Source organism: Lepisosteus platostomus, chromosome 8, assembly GCF_059453375.1.
Source record: "Lepisosteus platostomus isolate fLepPlt1 chromosome 8, fLepPlt1.hap1, whole genome shotgun sequence".
NCBI classification, from domain to species: domain Eukaryota; kingdom Metazoa; phylum Chordata; class Actinopteri; order Semionotiformes; family Lepisosteidae; genus Lepisosteus; species Lepisosteus platostomus.
This window is the reverse complement of record NC_142618.1, coordinates 32,725,221-32,750,229: the sequence shown is the minus strand read 5'-3', so window position 1 is coordinate 32,750,229 and position 25,009 is coordinate 32,725,221. Positions and strand designations below refer to the sequence as shown.

Sequence of the window (25,009 nt, the reverse complement as noted above, 5' to 3'; positions counted from 1 at the left end):
TCTCAAATGATAAGCAAGTTTATTAACTATTACCGTAATTTTGCCAAACACTGCAGGACATTGGATCACTGAACACATCAACGTGACAGTTCTCTTAATTCCCAGAAAAAATAAAAACACAAATAATTTTGATTCTGCCAAGCAAAATTCAAAGGACGTGTGTGGCCTGATGTTTTCTGCTAAAATCATTGTCACTCACACACATATTCCTCAACCCCTCAGCTGATACACACGCGCACGCACACACCAGCGTGTCTGCCTGCCCACCTGTTGGCACACATGGCTTGAGAGAGAAGTGAGGAATGAGCAGAATCCAGGGCAGAGCCGGGCAGCAGCTGGGGACCGAGGAGCCATTATCAGGCCCAGGGAGGCCAGGGGTGGTGATGTCACTACAGCTTCCTGCAAAGCCAGGGGAGCCCAGGGCCCACAGCCATTCTCAACACTCCTGGAGAGCACCCCACAGTCAATTCCTCACAGATTCATGAGCGCTGCCACACACACAGCCATAAAAACCTGGCAGAGCTGTCAGTGTTTTCATTCAGGGGCTGTCGCCAATACCAGTCCTATCAGCAAGTGCCTCAGAAAATGAAGTACCATGTCATATCCTGAAGACAGACACCTGGAGAAGTGAATCACCTACTATCATTTCCACTCCGTGAATTCTGCACTCAGTATAAAATGCCACCTAATGCAAAAAACCATTGTAGTCAAATGTGAAGACATCTCAATCTGGTGAGACTCACTGGCACTTTCACCCACATTTCAGTAATAAGTTTGATTAAAAGACACTGAAGCAACAAGTATGGAAACTAAAACAGCTCCATAAAAACATACAGTTATACACAGTTCTTGCATGGTACAATGAATAAAGCTCAACAGGCTGAATGCAGTTTCTTGGCCAGACTTCGCTCTCGGATCACGACTAACATTTTGTGTGAAATACTTAACAGCTGTTAGAAAGCATGCTCTCGCAGCACCAGATTGACACAGGCAAATTTGGAGAAATGGTAATATCAATTACAAAAAAAACTACAAGCATATTTTGAAATTTCCTGAAAAATATACTGTAAGCCATTTCTTTCTTAGCATGTAAAAGTCTGCCCAATCAGCTTCTTCCCCAGTGAAATAGATGAGTGGTTCAAAGTACTCTGGGTTCTCCCTTGGTCCATTAAGGTTATGTAGATGACAAACGTAAAACTTCAAAATCGCCCTATGCAATCTACAATTTGTGGTTGTGTTCCTTTTCTCTGATGTCTTTCATTAACTTTGTGTGCCACATTAAAGTCATCAATAAAACTAGACAACTATAATGTGACTACTTTGACAATTGTGCTTGCTTTTTTTTTGGGTAACAGCTGTGAGCGTGCACAGCTAATCGAAACTGCGGTGTTCAGATAATGTACATGCACACTACTGTGTGCAGGAAAAGACATGCACAGACAAAATGTACTGGTTTTTGGGGTTGCCACCATTGTCTATTGTGTGAGATTTAAGGTACTGCAAGCCAGACTCCTGGGCTTCTTATCCCAAGGTGGGCTATACAGACAGGGGCAGGTGGTAGGGGGAGGAGGGAGGCAGTGCTGGGCCCTCCCAGAGCCTGCAGCTGCTCCTCCCTAGCCTCACCCTGCCAGATGCACCAGCTGGGACTCAGTAGTAACTTAGTGCCCCAGCTAGATTCACAAAGCCCACAGGGAGGAGCTCTGTTTCCTAGGGTCTTCAGATATTACAGTTTACAAACAGACTGACCCACACATGTCATGTCCACTGTTCTTCATGGGCTCATTCAAGTGCACGTGCCAAGAAGACTCATTTGTATATTGTACTCGTTTAGGGATGGTTTTTCTGTCAGTTACTCTTATGCCCCAAACTGGGGAATCCACCATTGCTCTTTGCATTCTGACAGGAGAACCCAAAAACAGAGTTGAAGCGGATCACCGATTTCTATGTACCAATGAACTAAACATCCTTCTACCATCCTGCAGTTTCACATTGCAAACACCACAGCACTAGTGTCAACTGGAGAGGATGGAATCAGTTCCTATTACAAATACACGTTATCACAGTCAACTGATCAGCAACAGGTGATGCTGCTGTACAGATTCCCTGCCAGCCATGGACATCCCACTAGTTTAGGCACTTGGATGTCATGAATGGGAATTCCCAGTCCCTGTGGAAGAGAGCTGGAGCCTGGAATTAGACCAGTAATCAGCAATTATAGCAATGCTTTTTACATGTCTGTTCTGATCTCAACACTTGCAGCAGGGAAATCCATCACTTTAATAATTCTATAAAATAAAAATCATATGACAGGGCCAGTCCAGCAAGTGCTATTGAGAAGTCCCAAAGTCAATAGCCCCATCTTGACAATCAATAGCTAATCTATTATAAAAGCTGTTGCTGCATACCCATCTCATCTACTTTGGAAAGACCTGGATGTAAAGTCAGTTCAGCACCTACAGCAGTTTGCCTCATCTGCACACATACAGTACATACAGGTTATATAAAGAAACAGGGAAAGTAATGCACTGCAACTGCAACACATTAAAGCCATTCAATTTGTATTTTGTGTTCCTTTATTTCTGTATTTATTTTGTTGAGTTAGGCCTCAAATATATACCTTCACACCTGAAGAAGGCTCCACGGCCGAAAGGTTGTGTTCTCTTTCTTCTTTTTTTCAGCATGGAATAAACCTATTACTTGTTCCTCAAATATATACAGTACATTTGCAGAATGACCCTATTTTAGATCAACAAGGGCCAAAACACCTTTTTGTTTTTTGTCACTTGTATTTTGAGACCAGGAGGCCAAGATCCCTTTGAAATGCATCACACCTTGTGCAGCACAGCCTTGCACTGTGTTACAGAAGACGATGGCTTACACTTACACTTATACCGTGAGCACTGCTTTGAGATAAGCTATATAAGATAACACTTAACAAATTTCACTTTACAGAGCCCAATATGCACAGATTTAGTCACTGTTTTTTTTGCGTTTCCAGCACCTCAAAGTCATTTATCTATGAAATGTAGCTTTTCAAACTGAAAGCAATGTCACAGCTTCACTTTAGACAAGATTTCCACAAAACTGTAAACATTTTTACAATATGCATAAAAGGCCAGGTATTTGCATTTCAAAAATCAAAAATTCGCCATGTCAATTAAATTTATACCAGACAATTACAAGCATTTCGTGAAAGAAAAATGTAGTTTATTTTATAATATCATCTCCTGAAGTCTTTACAAAAAGACATCCCTAACTGTCTATTCTTATTTATCATTTAAATCAGACAGGAAACATCAGATTTTGTGGCCTAAGGAGAGAACCACACTTTCTTTTTGTGCTGTTGTGATATTAAATACTGGTAAATAGAAGCAGGTCTCTAGGTATGAGAAGTGCTTGAAGGAAAGGCTTGGGAGGTGCAGGACTGTTGTAAGATATTTTTTTTCAATGAAACAAAGAGCACAAGCTCTTTGAAAAAAAAAACAGGAAATAGAAATAATAGGCATAATGTAGAAGAATTCAGACCATGAGCACCAAGAGTGTATTCAAGAAGCAGAGCACTTCAGCACTTCAGAGTATTGCCTGCTGCATGTCCTGTTAGCCTGGAGTTCTGGAGCATGAGCTAACTAACTGAGAAGCTGCCACACCACACTGGGCTCAACTGTAACTGCTGAGAGCCAATTGGCTCACTAGGTCTACAAAAAAAAATATTTTTATAAAAATATAATTCCTGTGGCTTAAGCTGTCCTGTAATGTAGTTTCAATTTAACCTGATTAACATTTAATTAACTACCTGGTTGCAAATGTGCAATACTCCAGCTGTTACTCTGTTTTGGTCCAGTTAATTATTTTGAATTATGCACAATAACAGATTAGGCCATTAAACTCATTTGAAACTAGAAGAGTTTCATGGCTACCCAGCCACGTTGCTACAGCTGACAACATCGGATCTGTTAACTACCAGCAACCGGACTCCCACAGTCCTTTGTCTAAAAAAGGGTCTCTGATGTCAGGTCTAAATGCACTTCCTCTAGTGTCTGGTTCAGGTTTTACTGTTGATTTTAAAAATGCCTTCTGGATTGATTTTGGCAGTGCCCTTAAGGATTTAGAATACTTGAATCAGGTCCTCTCACAATCTTCTCTGTTCGAGATTAAAAAGGTTCAGTTCTCTTAGCCACTCTTAGCCAGTCCGTGTTGGACATTCTTTTAAGCCTAGGAATCTAGTTACTCTTCCCTGGACCGATTCCAGAGTGGCAATATCTTTTTTTGTTCTGTGGTGACCAAATGCATACTCACCATTCTAAATACTTCATAGGTAGCTTCTACAAGCTCAGTGTTTCCCATCTTATATCTGTAGTTTTCCTTACATTTATATGAATGCCATCTGCCAAGTTTTGTCTTTTTGAATTTCCTTAGTAGGTTTTGCAGTATTTTCCCTCAATTGTGGTATCATCTGCAGTGACTTTACTAACTACACCAGAGTCTAGAGCACGGATATAAATTAGAATAGCAGTGGTCATGATACAGATGTCTGCAGAACTCAACTTATGCCATCAACTCAATGTGAGGATTCACCCATTATCTATTTCCTATCCCCTAACCACTTTGTGATAGAAAAATATGCTTCATTTCGGATGCCTACTACTTGTACTTTAAGAATTAATCCTTTAATTTGAGGAACTTTCTGGCAAAAAAAACTTCTGAAAACATAAAGATACCACATATTATACAATATATATTATCCGTTACTGATGCTCCTTGTTCAAAGTTACACATCTTGTTCATTTTTCCCCACTGCCTTGTCAGACATGTTCTAAACATTCAATAAGAGCTGATGCCTGCCTCAAAAACACACTTCTCATAAGCACTGGTGTGAAATGATTAGGTCCAAGTATCGATCAGTATACTTAATATTTCATTAGTTACATCCAGTTTCAAAAACAACTTGTCACCGGTAAAATTAGGGATGTAACTACAGGTCTTCTAAATGCTGTAGTTAATTTTCTAGTAATGATCCCCAACTAATGGTTATAGCATATAGGCCTCTCAACATATTGCCAGTTGCCTCAGCTTTCTGATTTGTGGCCATTTAGAGACCATGAATAAATCAATGGGAAACTCAGGAAATCGTAAAGCACTGTTGACTTAATGATAACTATGCTTAATTAAATACTTCATTTAAAAACTTAGGGCCACTTTGCATTTTTCTTAATTTTTGCCCTTTGCTTTGTTGTGCTCTCTGATTAGTCCATTTGCTTATTCTAATCTGACATTCTAATGTTTCTGTCTCCCTTTGTGGCCTTTGAATGTACTGATCATTTGTTTTGTTTAAATATTTGAGTGCCTTCATTCTAAGTAATATCAGTAATTTGAAACCTTGTCACCACTGCATATACTTTAAGAACGTGTATTAGCTCTACACTGTTATCAAATTACACAAAATATCTTGCCTAATTATATGGAAGGTGTTTCAAGTTTAAAAGGGTGCTCAGGGTTTTACAGATTTCCATAGTGCACAAGGTGATTCAACTATCAAAAAGTTTGAGATTTCCTGATCTATGGTAGTAAATCTTTAAATGTAATTCATTTTGAAACACGTAAATCAGAGCACTAGCACTAAACCATCTATAGAACCACCTATCATAAAAAAAAACTGCTTCTGGAAAAAGATGGACTCTTATTATGAATAGTGTAATCCACCTCTTTCCTCTGATAATGTGAGGTAAAGTTCACAATATTTTTTCCTACCAAAACATAGACAAAACATTTAAACTTTTTTTTTTATTATTTTCAACATGGTTGCAGTGGCAGTTTATTTTTAAAGTTAGTCCAAAATCCACAGGAACAGCAAGCCTGTGCAAATTTACAAAGGAGAAAAAAAAAGTGTACCAGGTCATTTTAGGACTGCCCGGAAGGCATAAAGAAAAATATTGAATTTAGACATGCTGCACTAAAGACCTATGTTATGAACTCAGTAGAACCCAAAACAGTGGGGGGCAGAGCATTTGGTGTTCGTGCAAAAGGCTGTAGAATGTGCATGGCTTCTCAATAGAGCCAATCAGTAATTGAGAGAGAGAAAAGTCATAGTGCAATGAAGACAGCAGATATCTCAAGACAGCCAGGGCTGAAAGAAGGGAGATAATATATAAGTAAATAAATGGAACAGCTAAGCTAGTGAGGAATCAGAGCCACAGAGTCAGATTTATGACCTGTCACCAGTGCAGTTTAACATCTCGATTAAATCCTTTGCTGCATTTTATTACGAGGCTCTCCTTGTTTTTTGAACCCACTGCTACTTTGATAGGGCTGTCATTGCGTAGGAGGGTTTTAATGCAGAAAGATCAGAATACGTCTCCAAATACAGGCTTGGACAGAGAGGTCACTCGGAGCTCAAATGGGCTGTGGCCTCAGGAAAACAGACACAGCTCTCACTGAACAGAGGTTTGCTCTGCTTTATACTGAACAAACTGGAGGTTGAAAAGCCCACACAAAGTGCTTCTTATCTATATAGTACATGTTTGCTGTCATGTTTGGAATTCACTCATATAGATAGATGTGACATTGAAATAGCTCAATTAATTTAATTAAGCATACTGCTGAGATATTTTGTTAGGAGACTTTTTACAACAGTCTGCAGATTGTAACATGCTGCCTCATGGGAGTCTTCAGATGACTGCAGTCCATCCCTGTGATGGGCACAGTGTGTAACTTTGTTGCAAAGGTAGCAGAAAGAAAGTTCTATCCAGACCATGTCTAGAAAAGAGTGTGAGAGTTGTTATACTGTATGCAGTGTACCTTTATAATATAAGAAAAACAATATAAGTGATGACAGAAGTCAAAAATAACATTTAAATTCTTAGTGTGACTAAAAGCGACATGCAGAAAGGAATTTTCATTCATAAATATCAACATTTTAAAAATGGCAACATCATCAACATGAGGTAAGTATTTTGCACTGAAAAGACAGGAATGCAAGCAATTGTGTGCCTCTGTAAATGGGAAATTCATTAAAAGTGACTTGTGAATTAGCAACAACAAAAATAAACACCTTCACAGAGAATTTAGATTACTCCATGGAATTACTTGTAGTTTGATTTTAAGGAGAACATTGACAGTGTTTAACATATCTGTGCTAAAAACACAAAAGTGAAATAGAGCACAACAGTGAAATAATCAAAATATTATCCTGCAGCATGGGACAAATAATGGTTCTTAAGCGTTTTAGACGGGGATCTCAAAAATTGTTCCTGAAAGTTTTTAGAGGGATTTCTATTTCCAATTTAAGGACTCTAAATCATTCATTGAAGAATGCAATAATTTGCTCAGATGGAAACAGTTCTATTTTTATAATTATTTCATAATTTAAGACACATTTCACACACTATAGGATGAATGAGAACATCACCCTTCCTGTTCTGACAACAAGACATAACAGAAGCCATCTTGAAAACAAAGTTACAGAAAAGTACAGCGAAACATAATCAGGAAGAGTCAGTTAGGTTGCTCAAGTGTAGGAACAGCTGTGGACGTATAAAGCTGTTTTTTTTAGAACACCACTTTTCCGCATTTAAAAATGTCTACCTGAATCTCTTCTTCAATTCTTACAGTCCTGCTAAACGAATGATCGCAAAATGCTCCCTTACATAGATCACTGGCAAAAAAAATGTCACGCCAATGTTTCTAAATGTGGCAAGAAGCTTCTCAAGACAGATCCCAAAACAGCCTGTGATGCCTGTGCTTGAAAAACCCCTGGGTACATTACGGGCAGATTAATTTGTATTTCTGAAAACACGTAGCTTCTTGGTGCAGCTGTCATTGTTTGTAACTCTAGCCCCTGCCAGCAGTTGCAGATTGAGAGGAAAGGTCCTAGTCCGTGCTGGCAGAGGGAGGGAAGAGAGCTCTGCACTTGCACACATTCCTTCATCATTTCTGCCCACTGACTGAAAAGCCTGATTGTCAGGAAGGCTGCCAGATGGCCCATGGATTGGAGTTTGATTAATGAACAGACAACAGCATGTCCACGCAGCACAGTGCAGTCTGTACCAAAATGAAATGGCCCATACTTACAAGGCATTTCAGGGACCCCAATGCAGGTGATGAGAAAACTGCTTTTACTGTGTATTCTGCATCAGGACCTACTTCAGAGGATGCTCCTATTACATGGCAAAAGAGTGTACGGCAATGCTTTATTACATATATGTTTAAAAGCTTGTTGATGTGTTATATATCAGCTTGCTCCATTTCTGCCACTTATTGACAAATCAAATGCTTTCTCTGCCATCCAACAATAATATTTTTATTAAACAAGAAACAACAATGGATATTAAGTATATCACAATTCTAGACTGAGAACATACCTTATGGGCAGAATAAAGTACTGAGTTATCTTACAAATGCTGAGTCACCAGGGGCTTGACTGGAAATGACTGGGTTCTCAGATCTTTAGCCCATTATTGGATGATCAAATAATTGCCTTTCATCTGTAAACTTCATATTTTACTTTGTTCCGATTGCAAAAAACGAAACATAGGTTTTGACAGCAAACTCTTGCTTTTAAATCCCCACAAAAGATTAATTCTCAATAATCACAGGTTCTTGAAATAATTGGAAATGTGTGCATTTGTGCAACAGGGAAAAGTAATAGATGGATTACAACAGGGACCTGAACTAGGACCGCTGCACTTAATTTATATCAATTATATAGTTAGAAGTAGTTAGAAGTTTGCAAACCAGCCAAGTTTGCAAATTAGGTGGATTACAGCTAACACTGTAGAAGCAGTAAATGTAATTCAAAAAGATTTAGATCAAATTCACCTGACACCTGACATTTAATGTAGACAAGTGCAAGGATTTGAACTCAAGTAGCAAAAACATACTATAAATACAAAGTAGGAAACAATGACCTTGAAGAGACATGAGTTTTAATGCTGACGTGTCATTTATGCTTCTGTAACGACAAGCATTTGCCCCCTTTTACATTTTCTGAATTTTTGCCACAAAATGTTATTACAGCTTCTTGTGAGTACCAGTGAGATATAAAGAGAGTCTGATTGAACAAATAACACCATATTTGATGGCAGTTTAGTTTATATCATAAACAAATCATCCACCATCCAACATACCTGTGTGAAAAACTTTAACGCACACCCAACAACTCCTATCAATTCAATTAAAGGGACAACTAGGGTCAGCTCTATGAATACTTTATTAAACTTTATTAGATGATCTGGGCCAGACCTGATCTATACACAGTAAAACCCCCATACGTTAGCTCTCATCAGCACCACGTAGCTTCAAGAGGTACATCATGTTCCACTCAAAAGAATATTCCAGCAGGCTTTAGAGAAAGTGATTGATGCTTATCAGTCTGGAAAAGGTTACAAAACTGCTCAAAAAGCTCTGGAGCTCTGCTGATCCACAGTCAGAAACATTCTTAAAATGGAGAAGACTGGGAACAACAGTGATTCTTGTCAACATTGGCTGCCCTGTGGAAAACCGTTCAGAAGTCACAAAGAACCACAGAACAACATCCAGGGATATGGAGGCCTCTCTCATCTTGGCAAAAGTCAGTGTTCACGACTCCAAATTCAGAACAGCCCTGGCTAAAAATGGGAGAGTAGCATGTCCAAAACCACTGCTCACTAATAAGAACACCGATGCTCATTTCAAGTTTGCCAAAAAGCACCTGAATGACTCAATATGGACATATGAGTCAAAAGTGGAACTTTTCAGGGTGACAGTACTGTATGTCTGCCAAAATCAAATACTTCATTCCACTACAAAAGCCTCATATCAACTGTCAAGCATGATGGTGGCAGAGCCATGGTTTGGGGATGCTTTGCTGCATGAATTCTGCTCCGTATGGTAATTCAACAGATGAATATCAGGCCATCTGTCCATCAGCTGAAGTTGAAGTGCAGTTCAGTTATATAGCAAGACAATGATTTCAATCATATGAGCAAGTCTACAAGAGAATGGAAGAAGAAAAAGAAATTCAATATTTTGGACAGGCCAAGTCAAGGTAAGGCCCTAAACCCTATAAAAATGTTGTGGAAAGATCTGAAATGGACTGTTCATGCTAGAAAATCCTCAAGTTCATTTTCAGCATGAACAACAACTGAACCACAGAAAACCGTACATGTGTTTAATCAGTCCTCTTCAGGCAATTTTGGGTTTAAATCTAATAATGTACAGACAGAACTTAAAAATGTTGGACTCACTTATTGTAAGTAGTGCAATGTCAGCAAATGCCTTAAAATGCTACATACTATATACTAACAAAATAAAAAAGGTAGCAGTAATAACTGTCTTCTACGGTGGCCAAGTATTAAAACTTCAAAAAAACTGAATTTGTCAAACCATTATTCAATTAAATAACTGAAGCAATTAACTGTGTCTGCAAACAAGCATAACTGGCACTCATCCTTGAAATTCTGCTTCACAATACTGAAAATGACATGTACAATTGCTGACACACCAATTATTCATACTCAGCCAATGGACAGGATTAAAAAAGGCAAAAATAAGGAAAAACAGCCAGTTTTACCAAAGATTGTTAACCACAAGCATCAATGATACAAATATGCACTTCAGTGGTGTAAAGTATAAAACTGCAGAAGGCACTGCAAAAAAAAACACACATTAGTTTCTCCTGATCAATTGATTTATGAATAAAACAAAATAAAAAGGCTCAGCAGCAGAGTAACAGGAGCCCTGTGGCTGAGGCAATGGCAGGGATTGGGCAGCCATCCAGGACCCCTGCGATGCCAGTAACCCAACTCTGAGTCAGTGAGAGTGTTGATACCACAGCCCTGCGCCCAGTATCTGAACTTCTGTACCCAGCCGCCCAAATACTTAAACATTTGTGCACCTTCTGAGGTCAGGGGGGCTGAAGAACACAAGTGAAAGGGAGCTGGAATGGGCCAGGAGCCTGATGATTTATGAGGAAAGTCAGTCTCTGGGCTAACTGACAACAGAGCCGGTAATAAACACTGACCCTTTGGCCCCTGTGCCTGAATATCCGTGGCAGGAGGAGGTGGTGTTGGTGGGAGACTGATGGAGAAGGAGAAGGGAGCACAGACACAGCACCAAATAAAGCAATGGCAGATCTCCCCGCTGCCCTAACCTGTTTAGCACATGTCAGGGTGACAGGAAGGGCTGGGCGATTTATTGCCTGGGGGTGCACATACGCACACACACTTCACAAGCCAAAAAGGTCCATGAATGCTGCCTAACCCCACTGCTAGCACAGAAACAAATAAAAGCAGTTGACACTTTCAGTATTGCCTCTGGAGGTCAGGGGCCATGTGTTCAACCCAAGTCTGAGTTTACCTTCCAGCAGACCCCCGTCTAAATAGAGGAGTCAAACTGGATAGGCTGCAGAATCTGCAGGCCAGGCTGCCACCTTCCCAGACTTTTCAAGTAGGCTTCCAGATTGACTGCTCAATGGAAACCTTTAACACAAGCTTATGCTCAAATTTTACTTGAAAGCCTTTTTTTCTTTTAGTATTATACTAAAGCAGCTCTTTACTGGTTTCTTAAAACTGTTTCATTTTATGTTTTTGTTTTTCCCAGGCTTTCAAATCAGGCACCATCAAAAGACGCCCACACCTCACTTTCTAATATCAATAGATCCTTTAGGAAAACAAGGAATTCATATCCAGCAGGTCCCCCTCTCAATCCCTCAGTTATTACTATGCCTTAAAGCAGTAGCCATGTACATGAAGGTGGCCAGCCTGCTTGGTGGTGAACAGAACTCTACTAGGACATTGTGCAATGCTAGACATGTCCCTCAGCCACTATGCAAAATTGCAAGGGCACAGTCATTGTAAACTTTGTAGAACGAGACACTGAAGCAGAAGGTGCCTTACATTTATCCACAACTTTTAAACACTGTTGTTAGTCCAAAAACTAAACAGCACGGCCAAACACAGTCTTCACAGCTCCTAAAATGCCTAATGCAAAAGTGTTTGGTGAAAACAAAACCTCTACATAATTACTAATGTAGAAGCAAAGAAAAACCGTAACAAGTAGGGGGAAGATATTTTTTTCCACAACTTTATCAGTCAAACATCTGGGAGTGTTTTTATTCAATCAGACTTGAGCAGCTTACACCAAATATTTCAGTAACTGTTTATAGCTGACAGCCCATTGGCTACCTCTTCATGACCCCTTTCTCAAAACTTGTTACAACTTAGTTCAGGGTGATGTTACAAAGTAACAAAAGCAATGAAACAGACTGGCTCCACCAACAAAACTGTAACATAAAGCTACTGACCACAATTCTCCAAATCCAACCTGTATTTTAAAAAGTGCAAAACCTTCTTCATCCACATATTAACATTCTCTGACACAAATGGGCAATTTGAGGAACATAACAGAAAAATGTTCACTGAATGTCTTGAAACTTAATGGGAAGTCATACATTAATGGCATTCCCTTGAAAAGATATTTATGCTGACACTGACTAGCGAGCATGGCGTTCTAAAATGTCAGCATACGCAACAAGAAAGATGCATGAGAAGCAAGAACAGTGTAGTGCATGTAATCACAGGCATGCAACATGTAATGAACACTAGAAAAATGCTGATTATAAAGCCTCCTGCATGAAGAAAAGAGTTATAGTGAGAATCACTCTAAAAAACTTGGTGTCAAGTCTGTATAGGTAACGAAAAGCACTTGTTTACCTTTAATGCCTCACCTTATCTTCTCCCAGCACATTTCCCTCAAACATCCTACTGCCTGCCACCTCATCAAATAATCAAAACCCCGATATTTCACTGTAGCAACATTCTATCTACTACATTAGAGCTGCTTCAGGTAACATAAGCAAAAACACCAAGATGATCTACATTCTCTGACACAAAAAAGTGCAATATAGGTGTGAAACAGCTAATTAAGTTTCAGTTAACCTGATGATCTGGTAATAATAAAAAAGAAAAAAAAACTTATTTTATTAATGATTGCGTACTTTTATAAACAATGACAGGCATGCGTGTCTTTATGTCTCTGGGTGAACTTTTATTCGTACCCAGGTTGCTCAACTGACACCATGTTCAGGAAGTCGATGTATTAACTTTATTAAATTAAGATTTATTTCTCATTTTTGTTGTCTCTGTCACAAAAACATCTAATGTGAATCTCAAAACTGCAACTTCCAAGTTTTACAATTACGTTCAGTGAAACAAACATAATTATGTTCTGGAGCAAAAAGATCTGAAAAAATGTCCTTCTCATTCCAATATTAATTTTAAGAAGTGCAAATACCACCAAAACTGTCATACTTAAATTATACCACTCTCCAAGAAATTCCTATTGCGCTACTTTTCTGTATAGTGGTCACTACTATAAACAAAGATTCCATACCATTCATTTCTAACACAATTGACACATTTTCTAGTTCACCTGCACCAGGGGTTCCACTGAACAATGCCTTGATGAAATTTCATCTTATCCATCTGGTGAAGGTAACCTTAACATTCCTCATAGATACTGTTTAAGGACTGCACAGAGACTGACGAAGAGACATTACAAAAGAAACCAAAGCTCTGTTGAAGAAAAGAGCAATGCTTTCATTCTCCATGAACCAGCAGGATTTTATTAAAATGGATGAGCAATTTTCCGACAGCTTTAGATTAAAATAAGGGGGCTTGTTAACCAACCTGTGAACATTACAAATATTCTGCACAGCCTCAATCACACAGTACAAATATTGTTGATTGTTCTTTCAGGTCAAGTGGTTGTTCACAAAAGCCGACACAATCAATTAACTTTTTCCCAAATTATTTATAATATACTGTATACAACAAATTTGAGGCACACTGATTGCAACTAAAACATTTTCACTTCATACAAAGTAATATTCAGGACTGTCTGCTACTGTAGTTCCAAGAGCTCATTGCTTCCACCTGTTACATTTTTAATGAACTTTAAGTTCTTTTCAGTGCTGAAACAACAAGTACTAGGAGAGCTCATTCCTTATTATTGACCACCTATTGTTTTAGTATTGTTTTAATATAAATGGGCATTTTAGCTGCTAATTAAGCAGTAAGTTTTCACAAGATGAATGTATTCAGCTGTTACAGAACAGTTTTTGCCTAAAATGTGCAGAGTTCACATATGGTTCACAATCACAGCAGCTTCCTATCAACCAATTTACCTCCTACTCTTTCATGAGGTTACAATAACCATGACCTGAAAACCCACAGAGTCAATTGTTTCTCAATGCTGTAAAGTTTTTCTGCTGGCATACCGAAGATGGAACAACATTTCTCCCACACATTGGAGGATTTGGAATGTGACTGTAAATTGGCTTCCCAAACTGAATTCTACAAATGATCATGCTAATTTTACAAGATATGCACACTGTTCTTCACAGCCCTATGGAATGAAGATTTATCCAGTAAAGAACTAAGAAATTCATGTATTTCAATCTGTAAGTGTAACAGTTTAAAACAACAAGACAAGGACTGAATGAAATATTTTCAATATTGTAATTTCTATGTAATCCACTCAGTTTCCCAATATGTCCTACCACCCTTTACAGCTTTTGTATGGTAGGTATGCCACAGGGTTAAAAACATATTAAAGGTGAACAGCAACATTATTTTTATATTTCAGGGTTAGGAAGAATCAGCAACGATGAGTGCATGTTAAACCATAATAAAAGTAAATGTACACAGTAAAGTGTAAAACCTCCCATTTATGTCTTAAAACAGATAAAAAATCCCGGTATGTGCAGTACCACATTCTGACATTCAAAACAAGACAACAAAACTTGACATGGTGCAGCCCTATGACATTGTAAACAAACAGGCATGTGAATACATCTCTTTTAATCCAACAGAAATAGTACTCTGCATTTTGAGATGGTTTCGCCAACAGTTACAACTGCATGGAGATCATGTTGGAATGTTTCTGCGGAGAAATGTCTGCTGCACAACCTGTAATTATTTGCTCATACCTCGCATTTCATTAGTCGTTACAGTGGCTAGTGAGCAGGAAGGGCCGATTCATGTCATAATTCTCACAAACTCAGCCAGACCAGCGGTTTGCGACAACAGTTCACAATTTTGTGCTTAATTCAAAATGTGTCATTTCTCAATTAATTAATTTATTTAGTTAGTTACCAATATTTAATAACAACACTAAAAAAATGGGGACTGTAGTTTTGTGTACATCAGTATTTGTCCTTAAAAAACATTAATACACCAGGAAAAATTAATAATAAAAACATATTCCCGAACATGAGAAACTCCACACAACAACACATTAAATTAGAACCTATAATCTGGTCATATTGCATTTTTGACATTTACTCTCAAGAGTGCGACTGTGGCCATGGATTCTAGTGATCATAAAGTCCTCTCAACCTGTAGTGTTCAGCTTTTTTAAACTACTTTTCACTGTGAAAAACGCCCCTTCACCAGTATGAGCTGGAAAGAGCTGTCCTAAAAAACCATGCACGGGTGAGCAGAAAAGGTGGAACTGCCTCAGCTCCCACGGTTTCGGAGCAGGAAGGCTGCTGAAGCAGGCGGTCAGCAATCCAATTACGGCGTTTATCTGCTTTATGATGTTATTTGTGCATCACTGCTAGCCTTCACCACCACTCGATTCATTACAGCCCAAACGGCTCCCTTATGTTTATGCACTCTTTAAATTAAATTGCAGATAACCAATGAACGAAATAAATGCCTGTGTATCAAACATATAAATAGCTGAAAAGAAATTAAGGCACGCCACGCCGGGGAGAGGGGAAATCGATTTCCTTATTTGACAAAGCCAGGCAGGATCGTGTTTCATTTTCCTTTTTTTTAATGCTCATCTTTAATACGCTCCAGCCCCAATCATTAGTAATTCAATTTGCTCTTTATTAGCTCCCCTTATCTGCTCTGCAATACACAGCCAGGCCTAACCTCATTCGCACCAGTAAATGTTTAAAATCCTCTTCCTGATTAATTTTGCCAGTTAAAGTGGATGAGGGAGGAATGGGAGGGGGAGACGGAGAGAGAAAAAGACATGGACAGTCTCTTAGCTATCACAATGAGTAAGGCTTAATGTTTATAGTGATGGAATTTCTAATGCGCAGAGAAATTCATTGAGTTAAGGCAATTATACTGCGATAGGGGCTCTGTACAAAGGCAGGGGGAGGGAGGGCTGTAAAGCAGGGATTGCTTCCACCAGGCCATATTCTACAGTTAGTTAAAACAATCCAATTTGCAAAGGATAATTATGTATTAGCTCCTTTTTATCAGCTATGTGAAATGAATGCCAGGGCCTGATAGGGACTGTGTGCTGGCAGTCTACAGCTGCAAATTACTCGCTATCGGCACTTGTTCCCCATCACAGCTGAATTGGGCAATCAATTACCAAACACCCTACGTTCGGTAAATGCTGCAGCAGAGGCAAGGCTGCCCCCCACTGGACATACTGCTGTCTGCTAGAGAAAAGCCCATCTTAACTTGCACAATAAGAAATGAAACCGCAAACCCCTCAACAATATGCTGGATGATGCGACACCAGTACAGTCATGACAAATCAGCTATCAGTAGGCAGGAGGGCAGAGAAATTAAGATAATTCATAGAGATTATTAGGAGGCCATATTTGGTAAAGGCCAGGGGGAAATTTGGCCAAGACCCCCCGGTTAACACCCCTACTCTTTTCGAGAAACTCCTCAGTTTTATATCTCATTAGAAAGGACAGTACCTTTTTTACAGCGTACAGTCCCCATCACTATACTAGAGTATTAGGCCCACACAGACCAGAGGGTGAGTACCCCATTCTGGTCCTACTAACACCTCTTCCAGCAGAAACCTTAGCTTTCCTACAAAGCCTCCAATCCAGGTACTGGCCAGGCTCACACCTGCTTATCTTAAGTGGATTCCCAGTTGTAAGTTGCAGGATTGATACAGCTGGTAGTAGTAGGGCAGCTCCTTATTTAAGAGAAAGAAAGACTGAAAATTAGATGAAGTACATTTTAATTTACAAACTCATTTCTCACAAAATCAACAACATAAAAATCTTTTTTTTAATGCCATTATCATAAAAACCTGTAGAAAGTGTGAATAATTCTTTGACAAAATCTCTGTAGATGCTGACCTTAACAAGCTATTTTCCAGAATAGCATTTCTTCTATCACTGATAAGGGGTGCTCTCTTATTTAAAAATTAACACTATCCCTCTGCTTCAGAGTTAGCACCAGAGGCTATACATATGCATGTGACTGGAATTAACCACATAGCATTAAAACTGTCAATTTTATCATCATTCATGCAAAAGAAACAGATGATAGTGAAGCAAAGAGCAAGGTTTTGATCATGATTATGAAAGGCTAAAAACAAAAATATGGTCTTATCATGGAGATTCAAATCTATTGAAGCTCACTTATCAGGGCCAAAGTTCTAGTTTATCTAGTGATTACATGGTTAAATGCTTTGTCACAATATCACCATTTAATATCACTGGCCAAACATTTCTTTCATTCTGTGGGTTTTTGTGCTTGAATTATCCTTATAAAAAAGGAGATAATCATGTAATGATCTACTTAAATGTTTTTATGAGTGTATCATTTGGAAATAGTCCTTAGTTATGTTGCAGACATCATATTACACATTGTGGGGGTGTCCAGAGGTGATGAAGTACAGGAAACAGGTGTCTTCTTTGTATGTCTGTTATTCAGATAAGATTTATCCATAATCTAACGTGGTCCTTTTTTGATGATGACTCTTATCTGCGGCTCTCACAGTGGCAGAAACAGACTTCGCTAGCTGGCCTGACTGCAGCTGAAAAGAGTCTCACATTTCCTGCCCCGGCATCACTGGACTCTGGCCTGTCCTGATATCATTTATAAAGAGCTTTCTACTGCTCTGGACCATGGTGCCAAAGGTGAGACAGTAAGTGCTTGGACAGCTGCAAATGACACAGTCAATGCCTTGTTGGGTAGTGTTTCGATCCTAGTGGTCTAATGTTTTGTGGAATCCTTTGGTCAGTAAATTACTAAAACAAAAACAAGAGGCCACCTCAGATACTGATTTTAAGACTATTTATGTGCATTCTAAGTAACATCCTTTGTTGAACAAAAAAGTTTGCTAGTGATCTGATGTTTCTGCAAGACTGAGGAAAAAGTCTTTAAACTAATCACAAAAAAGATGTTTAATTTACACTTCATATTTCCTAACTGGGCAGCAATGGATTGGTGTGTCACACCTTGCACCCACTGCATGCCAGGATAGTCTCTGGCTCCCCCACAGCCCTGAACTGAACAAAACAGTTAGAAAATTGTTGAATGGATGGATTTTCTAACCTACCTTTTCTTTCAGTTTGAAATATATATCACAGACACCAGATTTACTGCATATTGTGTCATTCTTTTAGCCAACATGTATGTAAAACAACATCAAGTTAAGAAACAGTGTGGTGAGAAGTTAATACAGATAGTACCCTGGAGGAAGACGCAGACGTTTGTGAAACTGTGTCTGGTGTGATTCTGTATCTTTGGCAGAGCTGCAGAAGTAAGCTGTGTGAGGAGAGACTCGTCTGGTAATTTACAAACCCTTTTGATACTTTGTTGATGGAGCTGACTAATGCAGTACAACAAAATTCCCACTAGCTGATAATGAGCACCTGCTGATGTTTGATTGCTGCTGTAACTTTAGTCATATAAAGTGATTTCCTTTAAGTAAAACAAACTGATGAGGCAACTACTATGGAGGTCTAAGCTTCAAGATACCACTAGCCAATCACTGCTAGATACACACATCGGAATGAAGTCAAATAGACACTCACTCCAAATATATGTGCACAATACTTCCCACCTGTAATTGTTCTTTCCACACTTCAACAAACAACTGCTTACAATAAACAATAAAAAGCTGCTGGCTTCTTAAAGGGAGGATCAAATGTTTGTTGGAAAGCACCTAGAATCAGTTTTCCCAGTCTGAAAAACTCCTTTCCCTCCCCCTTTCTGTCAGACAAATCTGTTAACTATAGTACAAAAGAGTACTATACAATATTACTACATTTTCATCTAATTCAAATGATTTAGCCCTGTCTGTAAAACAGGATGTGACAGCTTTGCTGTGATGGTGAACACTGATGAGGATGAACTGAGAACAGGCCAAGGATGCCCTCTAGTGACTAAAATAAAAGGCTTTAAATGTGTTTGCAAGACAGGAGATCACAATTATAAGTATTAAATATGGAGATATTACTTCTTAAGGCACTTTAAAATCAACAAAAACTGAAGAGGAAAACAATGGGAAAAGTGTATCATCGGTGTCACTGCTGAGATTTCTGTATTTCAAAACCACACAGGCTCAGTGCCATACAGTGTGTTGTGATGGCTTCCCGCCAGAAAATGAACACAACAAACTAGAGCCACAAAGAAATGGTCGATCCCAAGACAGACAGCAGTGCAGTTCAGCTGCTTAGGCTTTGTATGGAGCTCACACACCCTTGGAAAGAAACACAGCCTGGGATAAAAGTCAAGGAATGCTTCGGTGACACGGGAAAGCCATTTCAAAGTTTTTGTCTTGTACAGAATTATTGTTTTTCACTGAGTCAATATGTTTACTTGCCATCTAAAACATCTTCAACTCATTTCACACATAACCTACTGCTGCTTATAACTGTTTGCCGGACACTGCGGTTGCTGTTTCAGTGGTGCTGAAAGTTCAAAGGGTGTGCGGAACTAATATTTCACATACACTGAATACAACAGTAATGTCTAAATGGGGATAATTAAAAAAACACAGGTCACTGCCTGAAATGGAAACTATTTTCATCTGATCCTACAGTATAGTAGAGTGAGCTGCAGAGTTTCAGATTACAACTTGTTGATCTGAATCGCCCCACCCCCCATTGCTCCCCTTTTCCTACCTGTCCTGGCAGAGCCCTGGTTGCTGGCACTGGGGAGCCGGCGCAGTTTGTGCCTGCCAATGGGCACCAGCCCCTTCGCTGTGGCTCTCCTGGCTAAAGGCGGACTCTTCCCAACCGACTGCCTGCGTCGGCGCAAGGAGAACTGCGTTTTCACCATCAGCCAGTCAGCGCTGCCCCTCCGCTCGACGGCAGCCACGCTACAGGAGGGAAGAGCCATACTGAGAGTTATCACAGCACGACACGTCTTTCTTAAACCTGGTCTTATCATGGAGAATCTACCATCTTCTAAAAAAGTGGCACTTTTTTCCCACCTCGTCTTTTCTCTTTTATCTTTTAAGTCACTTCCACGCTATAAAACTGCCACTGTCATAGCACAGAACTGCTCACAAATACAAGGAAACAAAAAGTTTGACATTTGTATTTGCTCAGCCGATATGATTTAAAGGATCAGATCCTTCTTTCATTAGGTTGCTCTGGGAAAGGCTGTGGCGCACAGGACATGAGTTGGGACTTCACCCTAGACTGGACTCTCCACTGCAGGGCACACTCACACAAGTTTACAGTTTACAGGGTTTACAGTTGCCAAAGAAGCAAGACATCTTGTCCTTGGACTGTGGAAGGAAAGCTGAGCTCCCAGGGGAAATTCACACAAACAAAGGGGAGAACATCCAACGTCCACAGTATTGAATCAAACCCTGGACCCAAGAGCTGCCTCGCCACCACATTGTTCAAGATTATAGATATGGAATTGAAGTACTGTTCTTAGAGGTTATCTGGATATATAAAGACAGGCCAGTTATATAACAGAAAAAAAAACTTCTGTGAATCACCAGGACAGTAACCCTGTTATCTTGTTTTGTTTCCCTCTGGTGGTAGCAGTTTGTAACAGAACACTTCATGCATGAATATGTGAGAACATGCAGTAATTAACCACATTCTTTTTATTTTACATTACCCAAAATTTTAAGATTTGCATAAAAGTGAATAAACCATAGTTAATTCACAATAAAAATCTTGCAGTGCGTGACTAAAACATTAATACTCCATTTGTATAATAAATGTTCTCACACAATTTTAAATTGTCTACTATCAAAGTTTTTTAACTTTTTCTAAACAGCTTCATTCTACTTTGTATACATGAATAACCTGGGGTTTTCTGCCACAATGTAAAATACTGGGGTTTACTATCGATCATCAAAGGGCCCTTAATACAATTTTTAAAAATGAACTGACTTATGAATGGACTAAATTATTCTGCCATATCTGTAAAGGTCAAGAGTTTGCAGAGCAATTTTAGCAGCAGACCAAAAAGCAGCAGCAACCATTTGTGGCTCACAGCCCTCCTCAGACACCTACCTGCCAGAACTCTTCCGCCTGATGATCTTCATCCTGCTTTTCAGTTTGTAGGGGGAAGGGGAGGGGGAGAGGACAGGTTTGCTGTGGGGGGCCTGGATGACTGATGAATGCCCTGATTCCGCCCGGTGGCCATTCTCCTTTTCCACCTTCCACTGGTACACTGACCTGCTGGCAGCGGGAGCTGCCTGAGTCTGTGCTGCAGCCCTCCAGCGGTACTTACTTCCCTGAGCCTGCTGGGGGCAGGAGACCCCGCCTGCCTTCTTGGATTTCACCATATGGGGGGCAGTGGGTTTCGTTCGGAGCTTCAGATTCTTGGACAAACCCCCAGCCTTCTGGGTAGGGGACAGGGGCTTCCTGCTGGGTTGAGGGGGGCGAGCAGCTGCAGACACCCAGGTGTACTGTGTCTTGGCTGCTTTGGGCAGCTGTGTGCCTAGAGGTGGTGGGGATGGATTTGAAATCCTCAAGGTCCTGCTGGCAGCCACAGTCCTTTTCTTGCCAGAACTGAGTGATGGGGCATGGGGTTGAGAGGCTGGTGACAGGGCAGGCTTAGCAGTGCCAGAGCCCTTAAATGCCTCAATGTGGCTGGGCCCAGCCAGCCCCTCTTGTGTCTTCTTGACCCAGGTGTACCGAGATCTCTTGACTGAGGCAGCTCTGCCCCAGACACTGGAAGGCTGCGGGAGGGCAGTTAATAGCTTGCCAGCATTTTTATCTCCTGCATCAGACCCTGTATCAGTTTGTGAAGAGGAGCTGGAGAGAACACTAGAGGTGATCTTAATGATATGATGAGATGTAATGGAAGCAGGATCACTGCTCGCAGGCTTTGGGTCTTTCACTGATTTGCTGAGGAAATGGGGTTTGACCTGCAACAAAGTTGACGGAGTTGTGGTTTTAGCTCTCAGGACACTTGCTTTTGGAGACACTGTTTTTTTGTCAAGAGAACAAACATGGCTCATACTTACATGGCCTGATGAACCATCTCCACTATCAGCCCGAGGTAATGACGAGGGCTTGGCCTGCACATTTTCATTTAGGCCACAAGTCTGGGGGGATGTGGAAACAGGTCCTGAAGGAAGAGCACTGTTTTGGGATTCTTTGGGAATTAAAACAGCCTGTGTCAGGCTTGAATTCCTTATGGTCTTGCTTTTCCCTGTCAAACCAGTGTCTGAACCCTGTGACAACAGCACAGGTTTCTGCTGACTGAGGTTGTTGTTCAAACCTGAAGATAATAATAGGCTGGAGGATAAGGCAGCTTGGTGCTTGCTGATTAAGAGTCCTTTGCTCTGTTGCCTAGCAGTCAGAGCAGAGTTCCCTGAGAGCGATGTGGCTGAAGCAGAGGTGATCTGGGGGTCTGCTGTAACACTGGAGGAACTGGAAGGGCCCACAGGCTGGTTTGGAAGGTGCTGTACAGAGGAACTCACTGCACTCTTGACAGCTGTTCCAGCAGGGCCAGTGTGAATGACCACTGTACCCTCTGGAGCAGTGTGTTTGTTACTGAGAGAGTATTTCTTCCTCCAGTACCCTGGAGGCTGGGATTCATAGGGTCTTGTCTGGGCTGGGTGAGAGCGGGAGAGCTCTGTGCTTCGACTCTGGCTGCTGGCTGTAGCCTGCCGGGGACGACTCCAAGTCCAAGCGCCTGAAGGGGCATCTCCATGGACACTTTTGTGGTTGTTGATAAGAGCTGTGCACAAAGAGCAAGAACCAGAAGTCAGAAGAGAGTACACAGATCATTTACCACTACTACTTGCATTTATGAATTCAGATGATCAATTAAAATGCCTTTGTGGAAAATCTATAGTTTTGCAAACTTTGGTTTAGTATTCTGTAGCACAAAGAACATGATATCAGCAAAAAACTTGATTTTTAATGCTCATCATCTTTTACACTAGAACAAATAAGGGAGAACCATAAGCAATGTTTGCACGATTTTAATCTGCAGATTTAACACAACCTGGGTAGCAATGGCTTCACAAGGCAGTAATGCTAACCTCTGCGCTACTGTGCCACCCTGTTCTAGATCAATCAAATGACAAGCAGATAATGTGAGGTTGGTTTGGAGAGCATGAGAAAAAGACTCACATCCCTTCCCCCGCTTAAACAAGAAAAGATCTTCGGAAAAAGAGGCACCTGCGCACATTTCAATCCCACTCTCCATTACGCTCAGCGCATCCCAGCTTAATTCACCTGAAGAATGGGATGGAACCTGAATTTGTTTTATACCCCTGTGGTATGCACACCACAACCTATTCAAACTGTTCTTGCCACTCACAAAAGTCTGACACTTAAATGTTGGGGGAGAATCCTAAAATTCTGTCCAGTTAGTGTTGACGTTCAGTTCAGAGACACTTCAGAATTATACTTATAAGACATGAATAGACAATTAATGAAACAAAACCGTAAAACTACTAGAATAACTTTCCGTGCTGCGTGAAGAACCATTAGCGACATATCCGCTCGGTAAAACCTTAAATTAAGCTTATACAACTGCTGCCATTAGCTTAAACTCAACCTGTTCCTCCACCAATAAACGAAAGGGTTTACCAAAGAGGAATTCCCCTAAATGCTTTTATCTCAAATTTTTCAAAGGGTATTCTTCAAATCTGTAAAACACTGAGGAATCGACAAACCTGGATGATATTGCAGGTTTGAAATAACCCCATTCCGACACGTCCTCGATAAGATCTGGTGTCAGCTGTCGTACAGGTCAGCAGATGGAACAGAGAATGTCATGAGCTCGTTGTGTCGTAATAACGGCACGGTCCTATTTAAGAACATTTCCGCTTGCATCAAGTTTGTTTTCTTCATAATAAATCTTGCGATTTATTGAGAAAGTGCCAATAATTCAATAATTTAAGGCTTGACATAGTCCGAGAGTTGCTCAACTCGAAACAGACACGACACCAAAAATAAGCTTACAACTCTAAGTAAAGTTTTAGCATAAAGAATTCGCTACTCAAGAAACCCAGAACACTCAACTCTCATATTTCTTTCTGTTCCCAGGGAAAGAAAAAACATAACTTACTTTGCAACAGTTCAATCTGCTTCTTCAAGGCTTCTCTCTCCTCCATCGCCAAATACACAACAATAATCGTCATCAAACAGAGACATCTTTTCCCACCAATCCCAAATGACACTGCCCTTAAGAATAACCAATCAAAAGAATCCAAAGGTCGTCGCGGGATTTAGCGCAATGTTCTCTGGCAATTGTAGTTCCGTAATAACACTCTCCCACCGACGAGAGACTAAAACAGTACAGTATACTGTATCTCTCTCTACAAAATCGTTTACTTCTCAAACCTTTTTACAGCGCAGACCTCGCTTAATTTATTTCATCTACATAAAAACAACAAAAATACTAATGCTATTTAATTAAACTAATAATAATTAGGATCTCTTGCTTGATGAATACCTTCTAACTAAAAATCGTTTAGTTTATTTTGAAGTAAAAAGTCCCCTACCCCATCTCTTAAATATGTAACTCGTTGATGTTGCCCTGTAGTGAAAAACACGTATTTTTTTTGTTTGAATTCACTTATAGGAATTAATTATAAATACAATTGTTTTCCAGAGCTGCAGCTTTGATTAAGAAAAAAATATAATATCAATCAATACAATTCCTTGACCTCCCAAACCTCCCTTTCAATCGGGTTAGTGACATCTTGTGCCACCAAATGTTAGCAAACCTTACCAAACGATCTAGATGGGCTGAATTTTTAGGAATTTATGTGGATCTTGTGTTCATTTTATTGACCCCTTTAACTAAAATGCATGATGGGGGTT

The 25,009-nt window shown here is 40.0% G+C and overlaps 1 protein-coding gene across 2 annotated transcripts in view; it reads right to left on the bottom strand.

Moving 5' to 3' along the window:
• Positions 1–24,357, bottom strand: part of zc3h3 (zinc finger CCCH-type containing 3) — a 109,384-nt gene extending 85,027 nt beyond the window's left edge. The window contains exons 1-4 of one of the 2 annotated variants that reach the window (XM_088643203.1): positions 24,252–24,357; positions 22,192–22,910; positions 21,233–22,092; positions 19,877–20,073 (exon numbers count right to left, since the gene is read on the bottom strand). In XM_088643203.1, coding sequence (XP_088499329.1) covers positions 19,877–20,073; positions 21,233–22,092; positions 22,192–22,910; positions 24,252–24,324 — 1,849 coding nt within the window. In that variant the 5' untranslated portion in view covers positions 24,325–24,357. Of the gene's footprint in view, positions 1–19,876; positions 20,074–21,232; positions 22,911–24,251 lie in introns of both variants that reach the window. The other variant, XM_088643202.1, reaches the window with a different exon arrangement.
• Positions 24,358–25,009: the final 652 nt, after the last annotated feature.